Source organism: Emys orbicularis, chromosome 7, assembly GCF_028017835.1.
Source record: "Emys orbicularis isolate rEmyOrb1 chromosome 7, rEmyOrb1.hap1, whole genome shotgun sequence".
In the NCBI taxonomy this organism is placed as follows: Eukaryota; Metazoa; Chordata; order Testudines; family Emydidae; genus Emys; species Emys orbicularis.
Genome location: NC_088689.1, coordinates 71,596,906 through 71,614,577, shown reverse-complemented (window position 1 = coordinate 71,614,577; position 17,672 = coordinate 71,596,906). Strand labels below are relative to the sequence as shown.

The following is a 17,672-nucleotide window of genomic DNA, read 5'->3' as shown; positions in this document are numbered from 1 at the left end:
AGGACAGATAGGGACTAACCTGCCTTAGCACCGCAGCACCACCGACCGGACCTTTAACGGCCCAGTCAGCAGTGCTGACTGGAGCTGTCAGTGTCCCTTTTCAACCTGGTCTTCTGGTCGAAAACCAGACACCAGGTCCCCCCCACCAGAGGTTCTAGAGATTCTCAGTGATTCCAAACATTATGCCCGGCAGGTTGGGACAGTTTATACCATTGATTAGGTGTGCCCAGTGACGTACAATAAAACACAGTTGTTACCAGGTAACACATTTAGGGCCTGACCCCTGAGAGGTGCTCAGAATCCTGACTTCAGTGGGAACAGCAAGTGCTCAACATCTCTCAGGTTCCTGAATAATTTCTGGGCTCTCCAATTACTTTCATTCTTTGCTAACTGTAAATGGGCTTTAACAGAGGGGGGTGGGAGAACAGTCCTGCAAGGTAAGGATACTCTGCACAGTGCCAGAGCACTAAAGGACCTTGTTCCTCCTCCCACCAATACCAATGGAAACTTTGCCTCAATCCAATATTTTTCAGCAACTTGCATAAAGTCATGGGCAAAAATCTGTCCTCCATTCCTCTAGTTCTCACTTGGCACCCTCTCCTCCGGGAGGATTTATCTATTAAGCGCTGACAACACGCTCCAATCTGTAAGAGACAAGAGGTAAAGCTGCTCCCTGATGGGAGGAACTGACATGAACTTACAGAATGCACCCAGCAGACAGACTGCTGACCCAATGAGAGATGTGGCGTTGGTTTTCCCCATTTTGGGATCTGGAGGCAGAGGCTGCTAGCAAACAGCAGAGCAGAAAGCAAGACAAGCACAGCTGGAGCTGGTTTAGCAGACACCATTTACTATTTCACAATATCAGTGATTTTTTCTATAGATCTGTTCAATAAAAGAAATTATACTTTGTATAATAGATTACATTATCGCAGGTATTGCACAAGCTATGTCATCTGGGCAGCACTGAAACAGGACTGCAGAAAGTTACGATTGGAGAGTCTTTTTACAGTGTTAGGCATGATTAGACCCAGTGCAGGGAAGAGATACTAACCATGTAAAGTGGGGAGCCAGTCATTTGACTGTCCATGGTCATCAGATTCTCTACTCAAAGAGAGCTGACATAAGAGTACTAGTACTGGTCAGGATAACCTGGCAGAGAGAGGGCCCTCTCTCTGCAACGCCCACCATGGTCTATTGGCCTCCAAAGGCATTCAGTGGGTCATCAAACGTACTCGATGCCTTGCTTTCAGATTTTGATTCAGAGGCTGTCTGAGAGGATCGGCCTTTGGGGGTGGACGCCTTGGTTTGACTGCTAGAGGAGAAGATATCATCTAGAGAAAGAGAAAAACAGTGATTAAAAAGGAGAGAAGCTGCTGCCAAACGTAAGACGTTACACAGAAATATCCCCAGCATGTAGCAGTTACTGCCAAGGACACTTTGCTGATAAACACTTTCCTGCTGCTTGTGACATGAAAATGTATTTGTGAGGACATATGGGGGAGCTTTTAGCTGTGGGTTTTTACCAGGTATAGTCAATGAGAGGGAACAAAAGAAATCCTGACACTTGGCATTTATGCCAGCCAGAGATCTCAAAGCACTGAACAAGCACTAAGTGAAGCCTCACAATGCTGAGTTAGGCATTATATCCATTTCACAGATAAATAAGTCACTTAACTTCTCTGCAGCTCACCCAGCACCATATAGGAAGCCAGTGGCAGAACTGGGAGCGGACTTAGAGACTCATCCGGCCCTGTGCTTTAGAACCATTAAGTCATACTACAGATGATGTCTACAGATTTGCCCTTTGGAGAATGTATTATTCATGCATGCACACATGAGTTCTACTAATTAACACGTTTCATCTCCTAAGTGCTGTACAAACATTCACATTCCCCTGGCCCACTAAGGCATTCCTGTGGCTGGCAGTCTGGGAATACCCAGGTTCATAGAATTATGAGATTTTTTGCTAAAACAAACTGCAACAGTTGCCAGCATTGTTACCCAAGTGAGCTGGGAAAGACGTACATGTGGGGGGAACTTTTACTACTGTCGCTGGCACCTCTGGCTCTGCAAATCAGGTACCTTAAAGCAGTAGTGTAAAGCGGAGAGCATGGCTCACCTGGGATCAGAACAAGGATGGATTTAGAAATGCATTTAGTGGCATATACAGATCACAGGCACAATGGGAAAGCGTTGGGAAACATTCTCAGAGTTAGAGGAGATGGAGGTTTAACAAGCCCAGATTCTTTCACAGATGCTGTTGTGCTCATTCACATGCGAGGCAGTGAAACTCATGGGGCCATTAATACTTTGGTATGGAATTTATTAGTTTCTTCTGTTGCAGTGACCTTAAACAATAGGCCAGAGCCAGCCCTCTCTCCTCCCCGGAGGATGGGGCGTCCCATCTGGGCAGCGGCAGCAATAGTTAACTTCAAAGCTCAGTAGGGTTCACCACAAGTGGTTGCTGATTGTGGGGCTGTACTGAAGGGGTGGGATGGACTTGGCCCAAATGTGTTTGGGGGGAGGGAAGAGGAGAAGAAATGCTGAGAAGCAGCTGGAAAAAAGAGACCGCTGAATGATGGTGGGCCAGAAAGGTCAATTACGGGTTAATAAAACGTTATACACAGCTAGGGCTTGGGAGGTTTCTATTGTTTGATGGACGTTTGCTGCATCCTCTCCCATGCGTTGGTGTGGTAAGCTAGCATCTGTTTACAAGTCTGGCACTGACTCAGTGAGTACACATTAATCCAGTTGCACACAGAGCACCTGTGGAACCACATTACCAAGCCCCTCATCTGGGATCTGAATGCTGAAGGTTAGGGATACGTGGGCCAGAGATCAGAGGTGGATTCCCACTACGTGCCATTCTGCCTGTGTGAGGAGTCTATTCTCACTGCCCTCCCCCTCCGCTGCACATGGCCACTGCGGTGATCATAGGGATACGCAGCTTTAATCCAGGATAGAATTTCAGCACAAGAGAGCAGTCTAGAAAGGCAGCAGTACGGAGTAAATCTCAATTGGAAGCCCTCCAAAACAAGCCATGCAAGAGATTAGCTTCACAGCCATTTGGGTGCTGAGGGGAATGAAGTTACAGCCCTAGCTTACAACACGGGGACTAAAGGAAGGGGAGAAGGGAGCCTGTTCTCTGTGGCAGGGAAAGCAGTACTACTTGTCGAGGAATGCTCAGTTCCCCAGGAGGCAGCATCCTAAGCACAGGCGGAGACAATGCCCAGAAGTTTTTCAGCAGCGGAATACCAATCAATCAATCAGTGTTGGAAGAGAGGCACTATAAGGATCAGAAGGATGGCTCTGAAACAGTCAGGTTCCAGACACTCACAGGGGAAGACAGGGGTCTGCACCCCAAAGAATAAGCAACTGAATCAACTGGTTGTATATAATTCTATTGTATGTAAATATAGGTCAAGTAAAATGCTGAACTTGGTGGTCATTGGGAAGGGTGTATACAGGTTATGGTTCTGAATGTAAGCGGGTGTATGTGTGTAGAACATGGTCATTGTAACAAAGGTTTAACTCCCCCCTCACCTCGCAGCTGTTGGGAAGCAGGCAGGCAGGGAGGGGCACCTCCCAGGCTAGTGGCTTACACGAAACTAACTCCCAGCATTGTACAACCCAGGGAGAGAAGAGCAGACCATGAAAGTAACGGAAAGCCATTGGAATGGAAAAGACAACCTCAGTCTTGGAAAACTAAGGAAGGAGGGCGTTTCCCTTGCCCTATGTAACCATGAATTGCCAGGCGGAAAGAAAAAGCCCCCTGCAAACCCTGTCAGAAGGGAAGGGGTTTGACGTGAAGGCTCTCCATGTAATGCAGAAGGTAAAGCATGAGGTGGCATCATTATGTTCATTGTCCATGTAACTTGTCTGCATTGCCTTATCTGACTAGTCCACCTTTGAATCTGTATTTTTTCTATTAAATGAGCTTTTTTGTTTATTTTGAACCCCAGGCAGTTCTCTGTTGTGCAAACTGTGCGGCCTCAAGTGGACTGATAACTGGGGGCTAGTTTCACTCCTGTGGGGGGGGAGGGGGTGATAAACAAGAAAGGAAAAGTCTGAGTGACTGGTAGTTAAGAACTTGGGGGGCAGATATGGGGAGCCTTGGGACCAGACAGGCTATTGTGGTCACCCTGCCAAGGAGTATAGGCTGTTGGAAGGCAGGGTGAGACGATTATGCCTGTAGGCTGGCGACTGGTGGCAGGGCTCTGAGCCATAGCAGCCTAGCATGAAAGCAGCCAAAGTTATAAGGCTGGTGGTGACAGAAGCCCTTACTGGTCTGGGTAATCCCTAAAACATCACAGGGTTTATGAGGAGAGATTAAAGGAACTAAATATGTACATCTAGGCTAAGCAATGAATGAAAGTGGTGGTGGGGCGGGATCATAATTAGTTTGCAAATACAATAAACTAGGAATGATTGGGTGCAGTTCAAAAGACAGCATTCCCAGCAGGAAAGGCTCAACAGGCAGTGACAGCCTCTGGTAAAATTCCAAGGTGGGCACTGCTACCAGCCCTTAGCTAAACAGCTAGGGAAGATGCTATGCCAGTCCTGTTCTGGGGCTGCCAGGCTGATCAAAGAAATTCAAGTGTCTTCCCTGGAGTCCTGCTGGTGCATTGAAGGCAGCACTACCTAGTTTGGAGCACTGAGCAGCCGCCCCTGCATGAATCCTTCATCTGGAGGTGCTGTGCCCTTAAACCAACTGAGATTAGGGTGAAGGTACATTCATTTACATGGACATTTCTGACTTGTGCTCCAGGTGCCTCAGTGCCAGAAATGACACTGCAAACAGTGAGGGCTAGTGCTGGAGACTGTAGGATAACTAGAGTTGGGTGCAAATTTTTAGACAAAATGGTTTTTGGTCAGAAATTGTGAATTCATCTGAACTGAGACTGTTCGCTGGAAAACGCTCGGTTCTGACAAAATTTTCTGTTTGGAAACAGTTTTGAAATTGCAAATTGTCCCATAGTTTGGAATGAAAGTAGTTTTCTTTATCACGTGCTTTCAGATTCATTCTGTCCAAATTTCTATTGATACATTTCATGAAAAGCTCTTGGGAAACCATGCTCAATAGCTAAAAATTAAGGCTGGATTTTCAGAAGCACTCAGCACTGAGCTATCTCCACTCTCATTGGAGGCAATGGGAGTTTTACCATTGACATCAATGGGAAGAGATGGACATCAGGGGTGATTGGTTTGAAAGTCCCACTCCAAGTACTTGCAGCCAGTTTATGCTATCCTCGCTCACTGAATAGTACCGTACACAGCAGAACTATTACCCATTAAAATCAATGGGAACTATTTGTCAAGTGAAGTACTCCTCTGTAAGAGTAAGGCCAACACAAACTGGCCTCTAGTGTAAAATATTTAAGACTGCCAAGCAGACACTTATGAAGACAGATATCTCTACTGTGTAAATCCGAGAGAGAGAGAGAGCGCGAGCGTTTTTCTACAATCCATCCTTTGTCACTGGGGTATTTAACACACGGTCGAATCAAGATAAAGACAATCAATACCAAGAAGGCCCTTACCCATATCATCATCAAATATGGATTTGGATTCCACCTTTTTCTTGGTCTTCTTTTCTTTTGGTTTTATGGTGAGATCCGCAAAAATGTCAGTGTTCTCATCAAACAGGTTAGAATCCGTCACTCTCTCTTTTGTTCTGTTCAGAGGTTTAATGGCTTCTGTTGCGAATATATCATCCTTGGAGCAAAGAATAAATTGAACAGCATCAGTACAGGACATAACTGAGCGTTTGGGTTCAGCTACATGCAGCAGTAGATAGAGTTGGAAGTCCTGTAACTACCCTGGGCATTGCAACTCTATCAGGTTAGGATCAGGTCTCCAATTTGGCATGGGCAGAGATCTAGTCATTGCTTATACTGCACAGGCCAGGTGCAGGACATGTGAGAGCAAGGTTGAGGGGGAACAGACAGGCCCAGGCAGGATGGGGGCCTAATTCCTGCATTACCATCAGCGTTGTTGTGTAGCTCAGTTACTCCTGTTGCGTAGCAACAGTCAGGTCAGAGAGGGAGCTAAGCATTCCCTTAGCAGGGAGAGAGCCAGGTCCTCAAACACACCCGCTGTCCGCCCACACGCCATCCCTTTTACCCTCTGCTCTGGTAAGTAAGAGTGAGATTCAGAAGTCAGCATTTTGTACAGCTCAGCAGAGGACCAGGCCTCATGTTTAGCCTTACTTGGCCCACACAGGCCCCATTCCTTCTGTGCTGAAGGCAGAATGATTTTGCCCAAGGCCCTAGTGATACATTTCCTCCCTTTCTATTTAGGAAAACAAACAAACAAAACAATAAATCAGCCATTACCTCAAAGGTATCTTGGGCTTTCGGGTCAAAGTCTTGCTGGGTGGTGGGTTTCAACTCCTTCTTCCTCACAGTTTTCTGACTAGTGAAGAGATCTTCATCCTCCAGGAAAGAGATGGGGCTGCTTTTCTTGGATGCTTTCTGCATTATGGGCTGGAAGAGATCATTGCTGCCCTGATCATCCTGCACTGACAGAGCAGGCTTCTTCTCACCACCTTTAAGGGGCTTGCTGGCCAAGATCTCCGGGGTTTTAGCTTTGGCTGCTGGCTTTGACACTGAATTTTTCACAAAGAGATAGTCGGACCCAAACAAGTCATCCTCTTGGCCTGTGCCTTTCCCAGAAGGGCTTCCGGCCATTCCAGGTGACAGGCTACCGCCATCTGTTGGTGATGGCAGCTTAGCCACCGAAATGTTTTCTGTGCTGCCCTTAGCGTTTGGCTCAGCAGTGCAGAGCTCCTTTGCATCCACTAATGCAGAGCTCTGTTTGGGGAGCGGCAGCTGCGGCTCCTCTGTGCTGTTCAGCTCCTCGTTCTCGCCGGACTCTTGAGCAGCTAGCCGCCGGGCTGTCCTGGAGGGAGGCCTTCGTTTGTTCATCACCTTGATCCTGCTCTGTGAGAAGAGGGAGATCAGGTTGAGTTAAGGGCTTGAAGGGAGGCATGCACTTGACAGGGACCCTGCTCTCATGTTCTATCTTTCCACGTTTTATTCTAGCACATGATGGGGACCCAATGACCTCCCAAAATCTAATCCCAGCTCTGAGAAGGCTTTTATAATTTTTTGTTACATGAACATTTAATTAACACTAAGGAAAATTTAATATTCGAGCCACCACACTCTGCAAACTTTCATATTGCCTCAGCCCCCACTGTGAGGTAGATCGGCAGCACAAGAAACCCGAGGCAGGCAGACAAAGCAGGGTGATCAGGTCACAGAGCGAGTCAATGGCAGAATACAGAATAAAACTCAGGGCTCCTGACCCTCAACCTTGTGCCATAACAGTATTAACAATCGCCAGAAAACACCCTGCATCGAGGTCAATGACCAACTTGAGTCCACTGGCTGCTGTTCAAACTATCAACCCTTTGCGCCAGGTTATTTAGTTCAGTGCAGAGAGCTTTCCTTGACAGTTATTGCTTAATTAGCATTAGTCACATTACACAAGCAAAATTAACACAAGTGAAGTGTTGGTATGAAGGTTCTTTATTGGCTTGGGTCACAATCCTGCAGCAGTCTCGCAGTCGGATTTTGACAGAATACTGTTTTTTTTAAAAGAACATAATGGCCTTACTGGGTCAGACAAAATGCCCATCTAGACCAGTGTCCTGTCTTCCGACAGTGGCCAATGCCAGGTGCCCAGAGGGAATGAACAGATCAGGTAATCATCAAGTGATCCATCCTCTGTCACCCTTTCCCAGCTTCTGGTAAACAGAGGCTAGGGACACCATCCCTGCCCATCCTGGCTAATAACCATTGATGGACCTATCCTCCATGAATTTATCTAGTTCTTTTTGAACTCTGCTATAGTCTTGGCCTTCACAACATCCTCTGACAAGGAGTTCCATAGGTTGACTGTGCGTTGTGTGAAGAAATACTTCCTTTTGTTTTAAACCTGCTGCCTATTAATTTCATTTGGTGACCCCTAGTTCTTGTGTTATGAGAAGGAGTAAATAACATTTCCTTATTTACTTTCTCTACGTCAGTCATGCTTTTGTAGACCTCTATCATATCTCCCCTTAGTTGTCTCTTTTCCAAGCCGAAAAGTCCCAGTGTTATTAAATTTCTCCTTATACGGAAGCTGTTCCAGACTCCTAATAATTTTTGTTGCCCTTTTCTGAACCTTTTCCAATTCCAATACATCTTTTTTGAGATGGGGTGACCACATCTGCATGCAGTATTCAAGATTTATATAGAGGCAATATGATATTTTCTGTCTTTTTATCTATCCTTTTCCTAATGATTCCCAACGTTCTGTTAGCTTTTTTGACTGCTGCCACACACTGAACAGATGTTTTCAGAGAACTAATATATGGAGATATACCTATCTCATAGAACTGGAAAGGACCCTGAAAGGTCATCGAGTCCAGCCCCCTGCCTTCACTAGCAGGACCAAGTACTGATTTTTGCCCCAGATCCCTAAGTGGGCCCCCTTAAGGATTGAACTCACAACCCTGGGTTTAGCAGGCCAATGCTCAAACCACTGAGCTATCCCTCCCCCCATCTATCCACAATGACTCCAAGATCTCTTTCTTGAGTAGTAATAGCTAATTTAGACCCTATCCTTTTCTATGTATAGTTGGAATTATGTTTTCCAATGTGCATTACTTTGCATTTATCAGCACTGAATTTAATCTGCCATTTTGTTGTCCAGTCCCTCCTGCTTATTTCAGATTTTATTAGTCATATGATCTAACACCTGAACACAGATTTTTCTATTTTGATTTTTTGAATTTCATTTATTTGAAGTACAGCCTCCTGTAGTTCACCCTGCTGCTGCAAAAACCTGAAGGCTTTATTCTAGTCCCTGTAGTACCGAGTACAGGCAGGGAGATTTTGCAGAGCCAGCGGGGAGGTAAGGGCGGGCACCGACATTCTCCATGTTACTGAGTGCTACCCTGGAGCGGAAAGCCGAGCCGGACAGGTTTGCTGTGCCTCAGGGTGGGGGGTTCTGTATTTGTGAGAGGAACACAGTAGTTATATGTCTATCATGGGACATGGGTCTATGTATTAACAAGGGCTTGTTTGGAGAGTAGCGATCCCATGTGGATGGGAGACGCACTTTAAGAGAAACAGCAGAACTAAAATTCATTTGCAAATTTAACACCATTAATTTGGGCTTGAATAGGGACTGGGAGTGGCTGGCTCATTACAGAAGCAGCTTTGCCTCTCCTGGAATTGACACCTCCTCTATTATTGGGAGTGGACTACATCCACCCTGATTGAATTGGCCCTGTCAACACTGGTTCTCCACTTGTGAGGTACTCCCTTCTCTTCATGTGTCATTATATAATGCCGGAATCTGTAACTTTCACCCCATGCATCTGAAGAAGTGATGTTTTTTACACACGGAAGCTTATGCCCAAATAAATCTGTTAGTCTTTAAGGTGCCACCGGACTCCTTGTTGACTTTAAGACTGATCCCTGTGGAGGGGGCTAGTTTGAAAGGGGAGGGAGAATGCTGGGACAGTTGGTTTGATTCAGCCTTTGGGGGCAAAGAACGGGGGTGTATTACTTTAGGACTGTTTTGTATCTCAGGGAGTTTAAGATTAACCTAGAATTAAAGGCGCCAAGAAGCAACAATACTAGGTAAAACAGCACAAAGGGATCAATGAAGAACATTTCACAGTGTGCTCTCTCGTACATCTATCTCAGATCGGTGTGGGAAGAAATGAGTGTGGAGGTTCCCCATCCTAAAGAGAAGTCTGAGGTTGTGCAGCCCATCCTCTGTGGCTAGACTCAGGTGCTACAACCTTCCCCCTTTACAGATCATGCTGCTTATAGCATTAGAGAAGGGTTTTCACAGCACAGTGCATGTGGCACTGGAAATAAGGATTCCTGCAAGGCAATGGATTAGTGCTAATGTGTAAGCTCTGCAACCCCGCCAGTACTAAGGGGTTATATCATCCATTATTATTATTATTATTATTATAGCAACATCTGCTGCATCCTTCTAAGTCCTTGTGGCTTCCTCCTGCTTCTTGTCTAGTAATGATCAGTCTAGTTATGATAGAAAAATCAATGTTAAGACCCTCAATTATCTTGTTCAAGTCACTTCTGTTGAAAACAAGAGATTTATGGATCCATAAACCCCCACATTGAAATTCTAGTTGCTCGGTTCAATTCCATTTAAAGATCCATTAAACCCTTAAGTACAATATGGCATTTACAGTCAATAAAATAACGGCATGAATGGAAAACCAACTACTCAGGAGGGAAAGAGCGGTCACTTCAGAGCAGCAACTTCCCCCTCCTACCCCAGAGTGGATTTATTGCTCAAGCAGGAATCAAGAGTGAATGCCCTGGAAAACTATGTTCTTTATCCACAGAACAGGGACAGCACTGAAAGCAGCATCACTGGCTTCTTCTGTAGCCCTTAAGGTGTTTCATGGAGGAATGCCTCTATAAGGATTAGAATGGAGTTGTCTCCCAACTAGATTTGGCAGAGCGTTATGCTAAAGTACAGCTGCTATCCTTCCGTGGCCTAAACAGTGTTGTGTAATTACAGGAGGAAAATCCTCTACTTCTGTAGACCTCGACTGAGCAAACCACCCCTACATGCAGCAAAGTACTTAAGACACGGGCCATAAAACCCACTAACTTTTAAGCTCACATAACCACTGCTCAAACACACAGTTCTCTACTGAACTTTGATATCAATTTGACTCATTCGCTCTGTAAGCACCTTAGTACCTAGGCACAGAGATTACCTTATTAGCACTGCGCAAGGTATCCACTTGGATGGGATGATCAAAGCTCACACCAGCCTCCTCACTGTTTCCTGCAGCAGAAAAGATTTCAGCACTTCTTACACCATCCGGCTCGTGAAAGGGAGTCTCCAAATTTGGCAATGCAGGCTTCACACTGGAGATCTTAGGAACTGCACTGGGTAGTAAGGCTGCTGGGTTAATAGCTAAATTAGCCTAAAAAACCATGAACAAAATTGCATTAGTGTTTCCGTAGAGACAGATAAGCACCGAGGAGACAGCATGGTCTAGTGGGTAGGGCACTGGGCTAAGACTCAGGAGTTCTGGGTTCTACTCTAGCTCCGCCACTGACCTTGTCCAAGTCACTTCACCTTTCTGTGCCTCCCTTTCCCCGCCCTTCATTTATCCTTTACCTGTCTCACTCAGTTTTTACAGAGCTTAACGCAATGGGGCTCTGAGGAGAGGCTACTGTAATACCGAATTACAAGCAATCCGTGGCCGACTGTCCAACAAGTTTCTGTACATGCTTGAGAAAAGCAGTGCTGAAGAAAGTTACAGTAAGTTAGGGAACAGTCTCCCTCAATTCAGATAAAGAAGAATTACAGATACCGCTGCCCAGAATCAGCCTCCATATTGAACACAAGAAAAAAGCATTAAACATGCAGTATATAGAAAGCAACAACTGAAAATCAACTGCGTCTGGAAAGAAGCCTGAGAAGATGAAATAAAAAGGAATTTTTAAAAAATAAAGCGCCATTAGTGATGTAGGGAAGATTTTTTTTTTCTTTGAGAGAGACAGAGAGAGTCAAAATGCCAATAAAATAATTACTTGTAGTTTTCCAATCCGAGACGAGGGCTCTTTGGTTTTAATGAGAGCAGGACCTGTGGATTTCTGCACAAAATTACACTGGATTAAAAATCAGCTGGATAAATGAGATCTAAATCTTCACACTGATTGGAGCCTGCATTTTAACATATCTAGAGGGAAGAAGCTAGTTCTGGTCCCTCCGACTACTCAGCAAGAGCTGGAGAGGTGACCTTGCAACAAACACTTGGTTCTCACCATAACGCTTTTCATTCCCAAAGCCCACACAGTTAACCCTTAACTTCATCTCCCTACAGACCCCGTAGGCAAGCAGCTATTGCCACGTTTTGTCCTGGTCCCCGAGGCCCAACAGCATATAGCTCCTGCCTACATACCTGATCTGATCTCCTTTCACTTCCTCCCACACGGCATCTTGTCACGCCAATGCTGCCAACCATGTTACTGCCTTCATCTTCTCTTTGAGCCAAGGGGACATCTCTTTCCCTGCTGCCCAGTATGCATGGAACACTCTCAAGTCTGACAGTCTAGGCTTCTCTCTCCTCATTCAATTCCCTCCCCAAAACTCACTGCTGCCAAGCAGTGAAGGGAAGGATGGGTACCCAATTAAAAGGAGCCAAGCCATCAGGGTAAGTACATTACCTACACATAACTGCACCAACTTTTTGTCACTACCCTTTCCCTCCTCCCTCCCCACGTCTGTTGATGACCCACTCGTGTACTGTCAAGTCAAGAGGATTGCTCTCTAGGGCAGGGGCTATGTGTTTGATTACAAGGAACCTAGCACCATTCGAGGTGCCTGAAAGACCTCACTGGCTTTCTTCACTGCAATTCCATCGTCACATTGCTGCTGTCAAAGCCTCAAGTCCCTCTTCATCCTCACAACACTCCAGTTTTGCCCAGCAATGCAAAGGCTGCTTTATAATTTTTAGATCCCACTTTACGCTAGCTCATGCTCAAATCCATCCGCCATTTCCTACGCCATCCCCCTTGCAGGCAGTTAGAGCTTTAAACAAGTAAAGTCACAATATATCACAATATATCAGTGTACCCAATTTTGGCATCGCCAGCAAGCTGGGTCACCAGGAGGCACAAGGAAACTCTAGAGCTAAAGGGACACACAAAACACTTCAGTTCAAGCCATTTTCTTGCTCCTTGTTCCACTTACTTCAACTCTAAAAAGTGAGTTGACAGCTTGAGGATATCTTTGGACCAACATGGCTAGAACAACACTGCATACAGCTTGGGGATAGGTCTGTCCATGTCAAATTGTGAATTCCAATCATACACGCCGTTCGTGACTGTAACCTCCATTGCGAATGCGGGGCAGTGGGCTTTGATGCTCCTTGGACAGACTGTGTTGGAGAAGCTGTGACAGAGCAATTAAGGGCCATCAACACAGAATGGCTCTTGCTCACTAGAACAATGGGTTTTCTCCAGTAGGGACAATGACTCAACAACACTCTCCAAAGAAAGCTGACGAGGGACTAGGGCCTGGACCTACACCCAGCTTGCAGCACATTGAGAAACAGGGGACAGATTTTAATAAAGGGATGCTTTCTCTATGTAAGGGAGGCCAGACAGCAGCAGAAGCAAGACCACCGAGAAGAGCTGTCTGGCCCAAGAACTCGGCCGAAACTCACAGCTCACAAGAGGGGTGACATCAGACTGAAGGCAATTCCCCTCAGGAGTGTTGCTTTCTATAGATCCCTAACATTTGTTTGCTTTTGTAAGAGCAAAGAAATCCCTTTGTTAAGCCCACGAGCCTTGCTTTACTGCCACCTGGTCCCTGAAGGGGTAACCCTTGGGAAGGGAGAAGGGGACATGTCTAAGTCACTGGTGGTTCAGGAGGGCCAGGGCACTGGTTTTGGGGTCTAAAGGGAGCCAGACTATGAGGTGCTGCTGCCCAAGAAGGGTGTCAGACACGGGATGTGCCCCTGGAGTGCTCCCAAGAGACCCAGAGCTAGAAAACAGCAACCGGTCCAGCGGGGCTTAGAAGCATCTGGGATCCAGCAGTTCGGTCTCCTCAGGCTGGCATCTGTCCAGAGAGTGGGACTGGGCCAGTTTACAAGGCCAGAAAAATGTGCGTTTCTCAGGGCTTGTCTACGCTACAAAATTAAATCGACTTATGTTAACATACAATCGCCACAGTAATTAAAGTGGTGATTCACATCCACACTTATGCCTTCTGTTGGGAGTGAGCATTCTTACTAGGAGCGCTTCCAGCGATTGAAGTGGGGCACTGACAGCTGCCGCCCAGCTGCCCCAGTGCTGACAGGTTGGGCTGTCAGCGCTGGGGTCGAGGGGGGCCCCGCTGTGAGCCCAGTGCCCGGCTGACAGCTCGGGCAGTCAGCACCGGGGCAGCTGGGATGGGGCTCCAGCTGTCAGCCTCACTCAGGGCTGACAGCCAACAGGCGATGAAAGTAACCCAGTGTCTACATGGACACTGCATCACCCTCACTACACCGACAAAAGCGGTACACCTCTCATGGGAGGTGAAGTTATGATATCGGCATAGCAGGGGACTTACTTCGGCGGAAGCAGCATTGTAATCTAGACACTGACATGATTAGGTTGACATAAGGTGCATTGCATCAGCCTAACCCTGTAGTCTCGACCAGGCCTCAGCATCTCCACATCAGGGGTGCTCAAGTTACAAGTAAAAAGATGGGCTAACTGCCAGCTCTGCAAACTCACCCGAGGCTCCTCCCTCTAGTTATAAGATGCTACGGCTGGAATCTAATTGATAATTCGGTTGAGACACAAGCCAGAACACAAGCCAGCTGCCTCTCCCAGAGCTGCGTTGGCTCTTCAGGGCCAACAGGAGTAGGAGTCTTATTAGCGGACAATAAAATTCAAGACAGGGTGCTGAACACAGGAGGAGGTGTGGGGGAGGGGGAAGGATGCAGGTGTCATTAGGCAAGAAAGTCTCTTCTGATGCTAACCACACTTTAAAGCTCAACTCCATGAGAGAAATTGAGATTTATTTATTTTATATTTTTTAAGAAGATGCAAGCGGGAGGGGAAGGGTCAATAAAACTTCATTTTTCACTAAATCGTTAAGTCAACGGGCCCAATTCTCCATTGCCCTGCACCTGGTGTATTCATACAGCCCAGGGCTAAGTGGGTGTAATACACTACTGTTCTGATTCAACAGCATTTTAAACCCAGTGACAGAGAATGCCTCAACCTTTTAGGAAAGGGAACTGCTGTTCTAGTTTTTCCAAGTACAATATTAAATGTAATCTTATGAGTTACAGCAGGTCATGCTGCTATGCCACGGATGAGGCAAAGAGTCAGTCTCCATGATCAGTTTTCACAACAAAACCAACAAACTCTCTTCTGCTTGCTTTGTTTAAAACATTGAACTTAGATGCTTACCTCAGTGGTTTCTGGTTTAGGTACCTCATCTTGTTTGGCACTCGGTATATTCTCTGGACCCTTACTGCTCTCCGCAGAAGGGCCAGAGCTGTCCTTTTTCACTATTGTTTTCTTTTCTGCTACTTTCTGAAATTAGAAGATTTTTTTAAAACGAGTCTGCAAAAATATTTTACATCATAATTTTCTTTTATGGGCAGGTAAAAAAACTATAGTTTTCTGCACGCTGTCTATCCCTTCCTGCACCTTCTGAATTCCAATCAAGCTTTTCTAGCTTGACGAAAAGCTAACTCCTAACATAACATAAATCCCTCACATAAGGCAGCAGGAGGAAGGGCTGAGGTTTGGGGCTTTAAATACGCACACCCTCGCTGAGGACTGGCTCTTTGCTTGGTTTCAAAAAGAGTTCATTAAGTGCCAAATGCTCATAATTTTGGTAAACACGACCCTAGGTGTGATTATTAGTACAGTGCACCCTTTTCCAAATTAGTTTGCCAACGTTATATCACTTGAAAGTTGGGAATGTTCTTACTGATTTTACAGCTTTGCTTGTTTCATGGACTGAGACGTAAAGTAAGATTAAAGTTAAAGAAAAATGGGTTCAGTATATTTTAAAGCCTAAGAATTCGTAAAGTTAGCAAATGCCTTCGGAACTGCTAAGAGTTTAACAGTGACCATCCAGAACCCTGCTTGTCTGCTGTTGCTCATGCTGTAGACCATACTGTAGTAAGATGAGGCCCGGAAACATAAACCCTTATATCAGAGGCCCAGTATGAGGCCTAAGGCCTGAACTAAAGTAATGGTCAAGACTTTGCTAACATAAAGCAAAGTTAAGCTGTGAGCCAGAGGCAGGCCCTGCTCACAGAAGCTGGCAAGGAAAGGGCTGATGCTGCAAAAAGAGACATACCTAAAAGGTACTGGACACCAGATATCAGAACATTCGCATACTTGTACATTCCACACAGATAACAAAGGAACAGGCTGACCCATCCCAATGACAGGGCCAAAAGGGTAATATGATGGATAGAGTTGTTTTGTTTGAACCAACACGTACAAGGTGAGAGGCGGCACCTTGCTACGTAGAGGGGTTGCACCTCACTACGTCAGGAGTGATGTGTAACTTGTTTGTACCTGTGTATAAGAATGCATCCCTGGGGCGGTGTCTTTGTCTGGCCTAGGGGGCAGTGGGAAGTCCCGCCACTGACTGAGCCAGTCCATTGCCAGGGAGCACATATGTACTAGTTAGCAGCACCTTGGATATCTAATCCAGGGGAGCTAGAGACTGTGTTTCTCTTCAACAATAAACCTGGTCCGGGTGCCTTCGTACCTTACTAGAGTCTGTGGTCATTGGGGGTTCTCTCGGGGTCTGCTGTGTCAGCGATCTGCGCAGAGCCGGGGCAGCACACAGAGGGAACACACGCACACAGCCGACTGATATCAACATTGAATAGAGCAGAGCACCACACCGGGAGCGTCTGATGACACATACCATCCCTGATTGGTCCCTAAATGACATGCCTGGAGTTTGTAATTAAAACTAACCTAAGGCCTTACATTAAGCCAATCTGCAAAAGGTTTCCAAGGACATTATTTGTGGGTGAGGAGGGTTCTTCTGAGTCATGCACAAAGGTAACTACTGGCAAGTTATACTAGCAAGTGAATCTTTAAGGTCCAAGCAGGTAACAAGGATTGGATCTCTGAACTGAGGGAACTAAGGTCTGGGACGGAGAAGTCCGACAGGGAAAAGCCGAGGCACAGTCATGCTTGCGGAGGAAGCTTGAGGAAGATTTATGACTGATGGTTGTTAATGGAGTTGTCGATAAACCAACCAGGTAAATAAGAGCTCTATATAGTGTGAATTCTTCAGAGCAAGGGGGGGAAATGGGAACTCACCCGCTAACACACAACTAATTTGCCAGTTGAATATACAGAAGTCAGAGAGTGCGAAGGGTGATCAGAGAACTGTAGGGCTGGAAGAGCTCATATAGCTCATTCCCTTCCTCCCCCCCAAAATCAACTTAACGTTAAGATTGTTAGCTCAACCGTAACATCTCCTTATGCATGTTTTATATAACTACAGATTCTCTGTGTACACACACACAGACATAATGCTGTAGAAAAATAGTGTTAGTATTTTTAAATACACCATAATTAATTGTGAAGAAGATGGGAAGGGAGGGATTGTTAGACTCCTTGTTCTGCTGAATTTCTAGACCAGTCAAAGAAGTCTAGTCAGTTCCAGATTTTGATTTGTATTAGTTTCCCCAACAAAAGTCAGTTGCTTTAGGGAAAAAAAAATAACCATAGCACAGAAATTGAAAATAGTTCATAGGCTGTTTTATGGCAAGTGCAGTTCTAGGATGAAGAGTGACTAAGTGGCAGCATTGTGGGCGTCCATGTTTATTAACTCTACTTTCCATATCAAGTGGGCTCAGCTTATTAAACCACCTTGTGAACAGTGACCTGTGCAAACTTGCCTGGGAATCAGGGAGCAAGGCTGGAGTTCTTGCCATCTCACACAGCATCACCTTTGTAAAGGTTCTATAGAACAAGTCAGGACCTCAGTGACTCAAGGGCAACCCTACTGCCTCAGTGATTTTGCACAACTCTGACCAGTTGAAACAGCCAGTTTAATTGATGATGCACAAGGAGAAACAGAGTCCAACTCATTCTCCTGTAGCTTTGGTGACTCAGAAATAAAAACCAAAAACAAAC

General features: G+C 45.8%; 1 protein-coding gene across 1 annotated transcript in view; it reads right to left on the bottom strand.

Annotated features, from left to right (window-relative positions):
- Nucleotides 1–842: 842 nt before the first annotated feature.
- The window catches only part of LOC135881099 (WASH complex subunit 2A-like), a 68,036-nt gene continuing 51,206 nt past the window's right edge, over nucleotides 843–17,672 (bottom strand). Inside the window, exons 25-30 of the mRNA XM_065407609.1 lie at nucleotides 14,961–15,086; nucleotides 11,586–11,648; nucleotides 10,760–10,972; nucleotides 6,339–6,944; nucleotides 5,544–5,718; nucleotides 843–1,334 (exon numbers count right to left, since the gene is read on the bottom strand). Of these exons, the coding sequence (XP_065263681.1) occupies nucleotides 1,195–1,334; nucleotides 5,544–5,718; nucleotides 6,339–6,944; nucleotides 10,760–10,972; nucleotides 11,586–11,648; nucleotides 14,961–15,086 (1,323 nt within the window). The 3' untranslated portion in view covers nucleotides 843–1,194. The remainder of the gene's footprint in view (nucleotides 1,335–5,543; nucleotides 5,719–6,338; nucleotides 6,945–10,759; nucleotides 10,973–11,585; nucleotides 11,649–14,960; nucleotides 15,087–17,672) is intronic.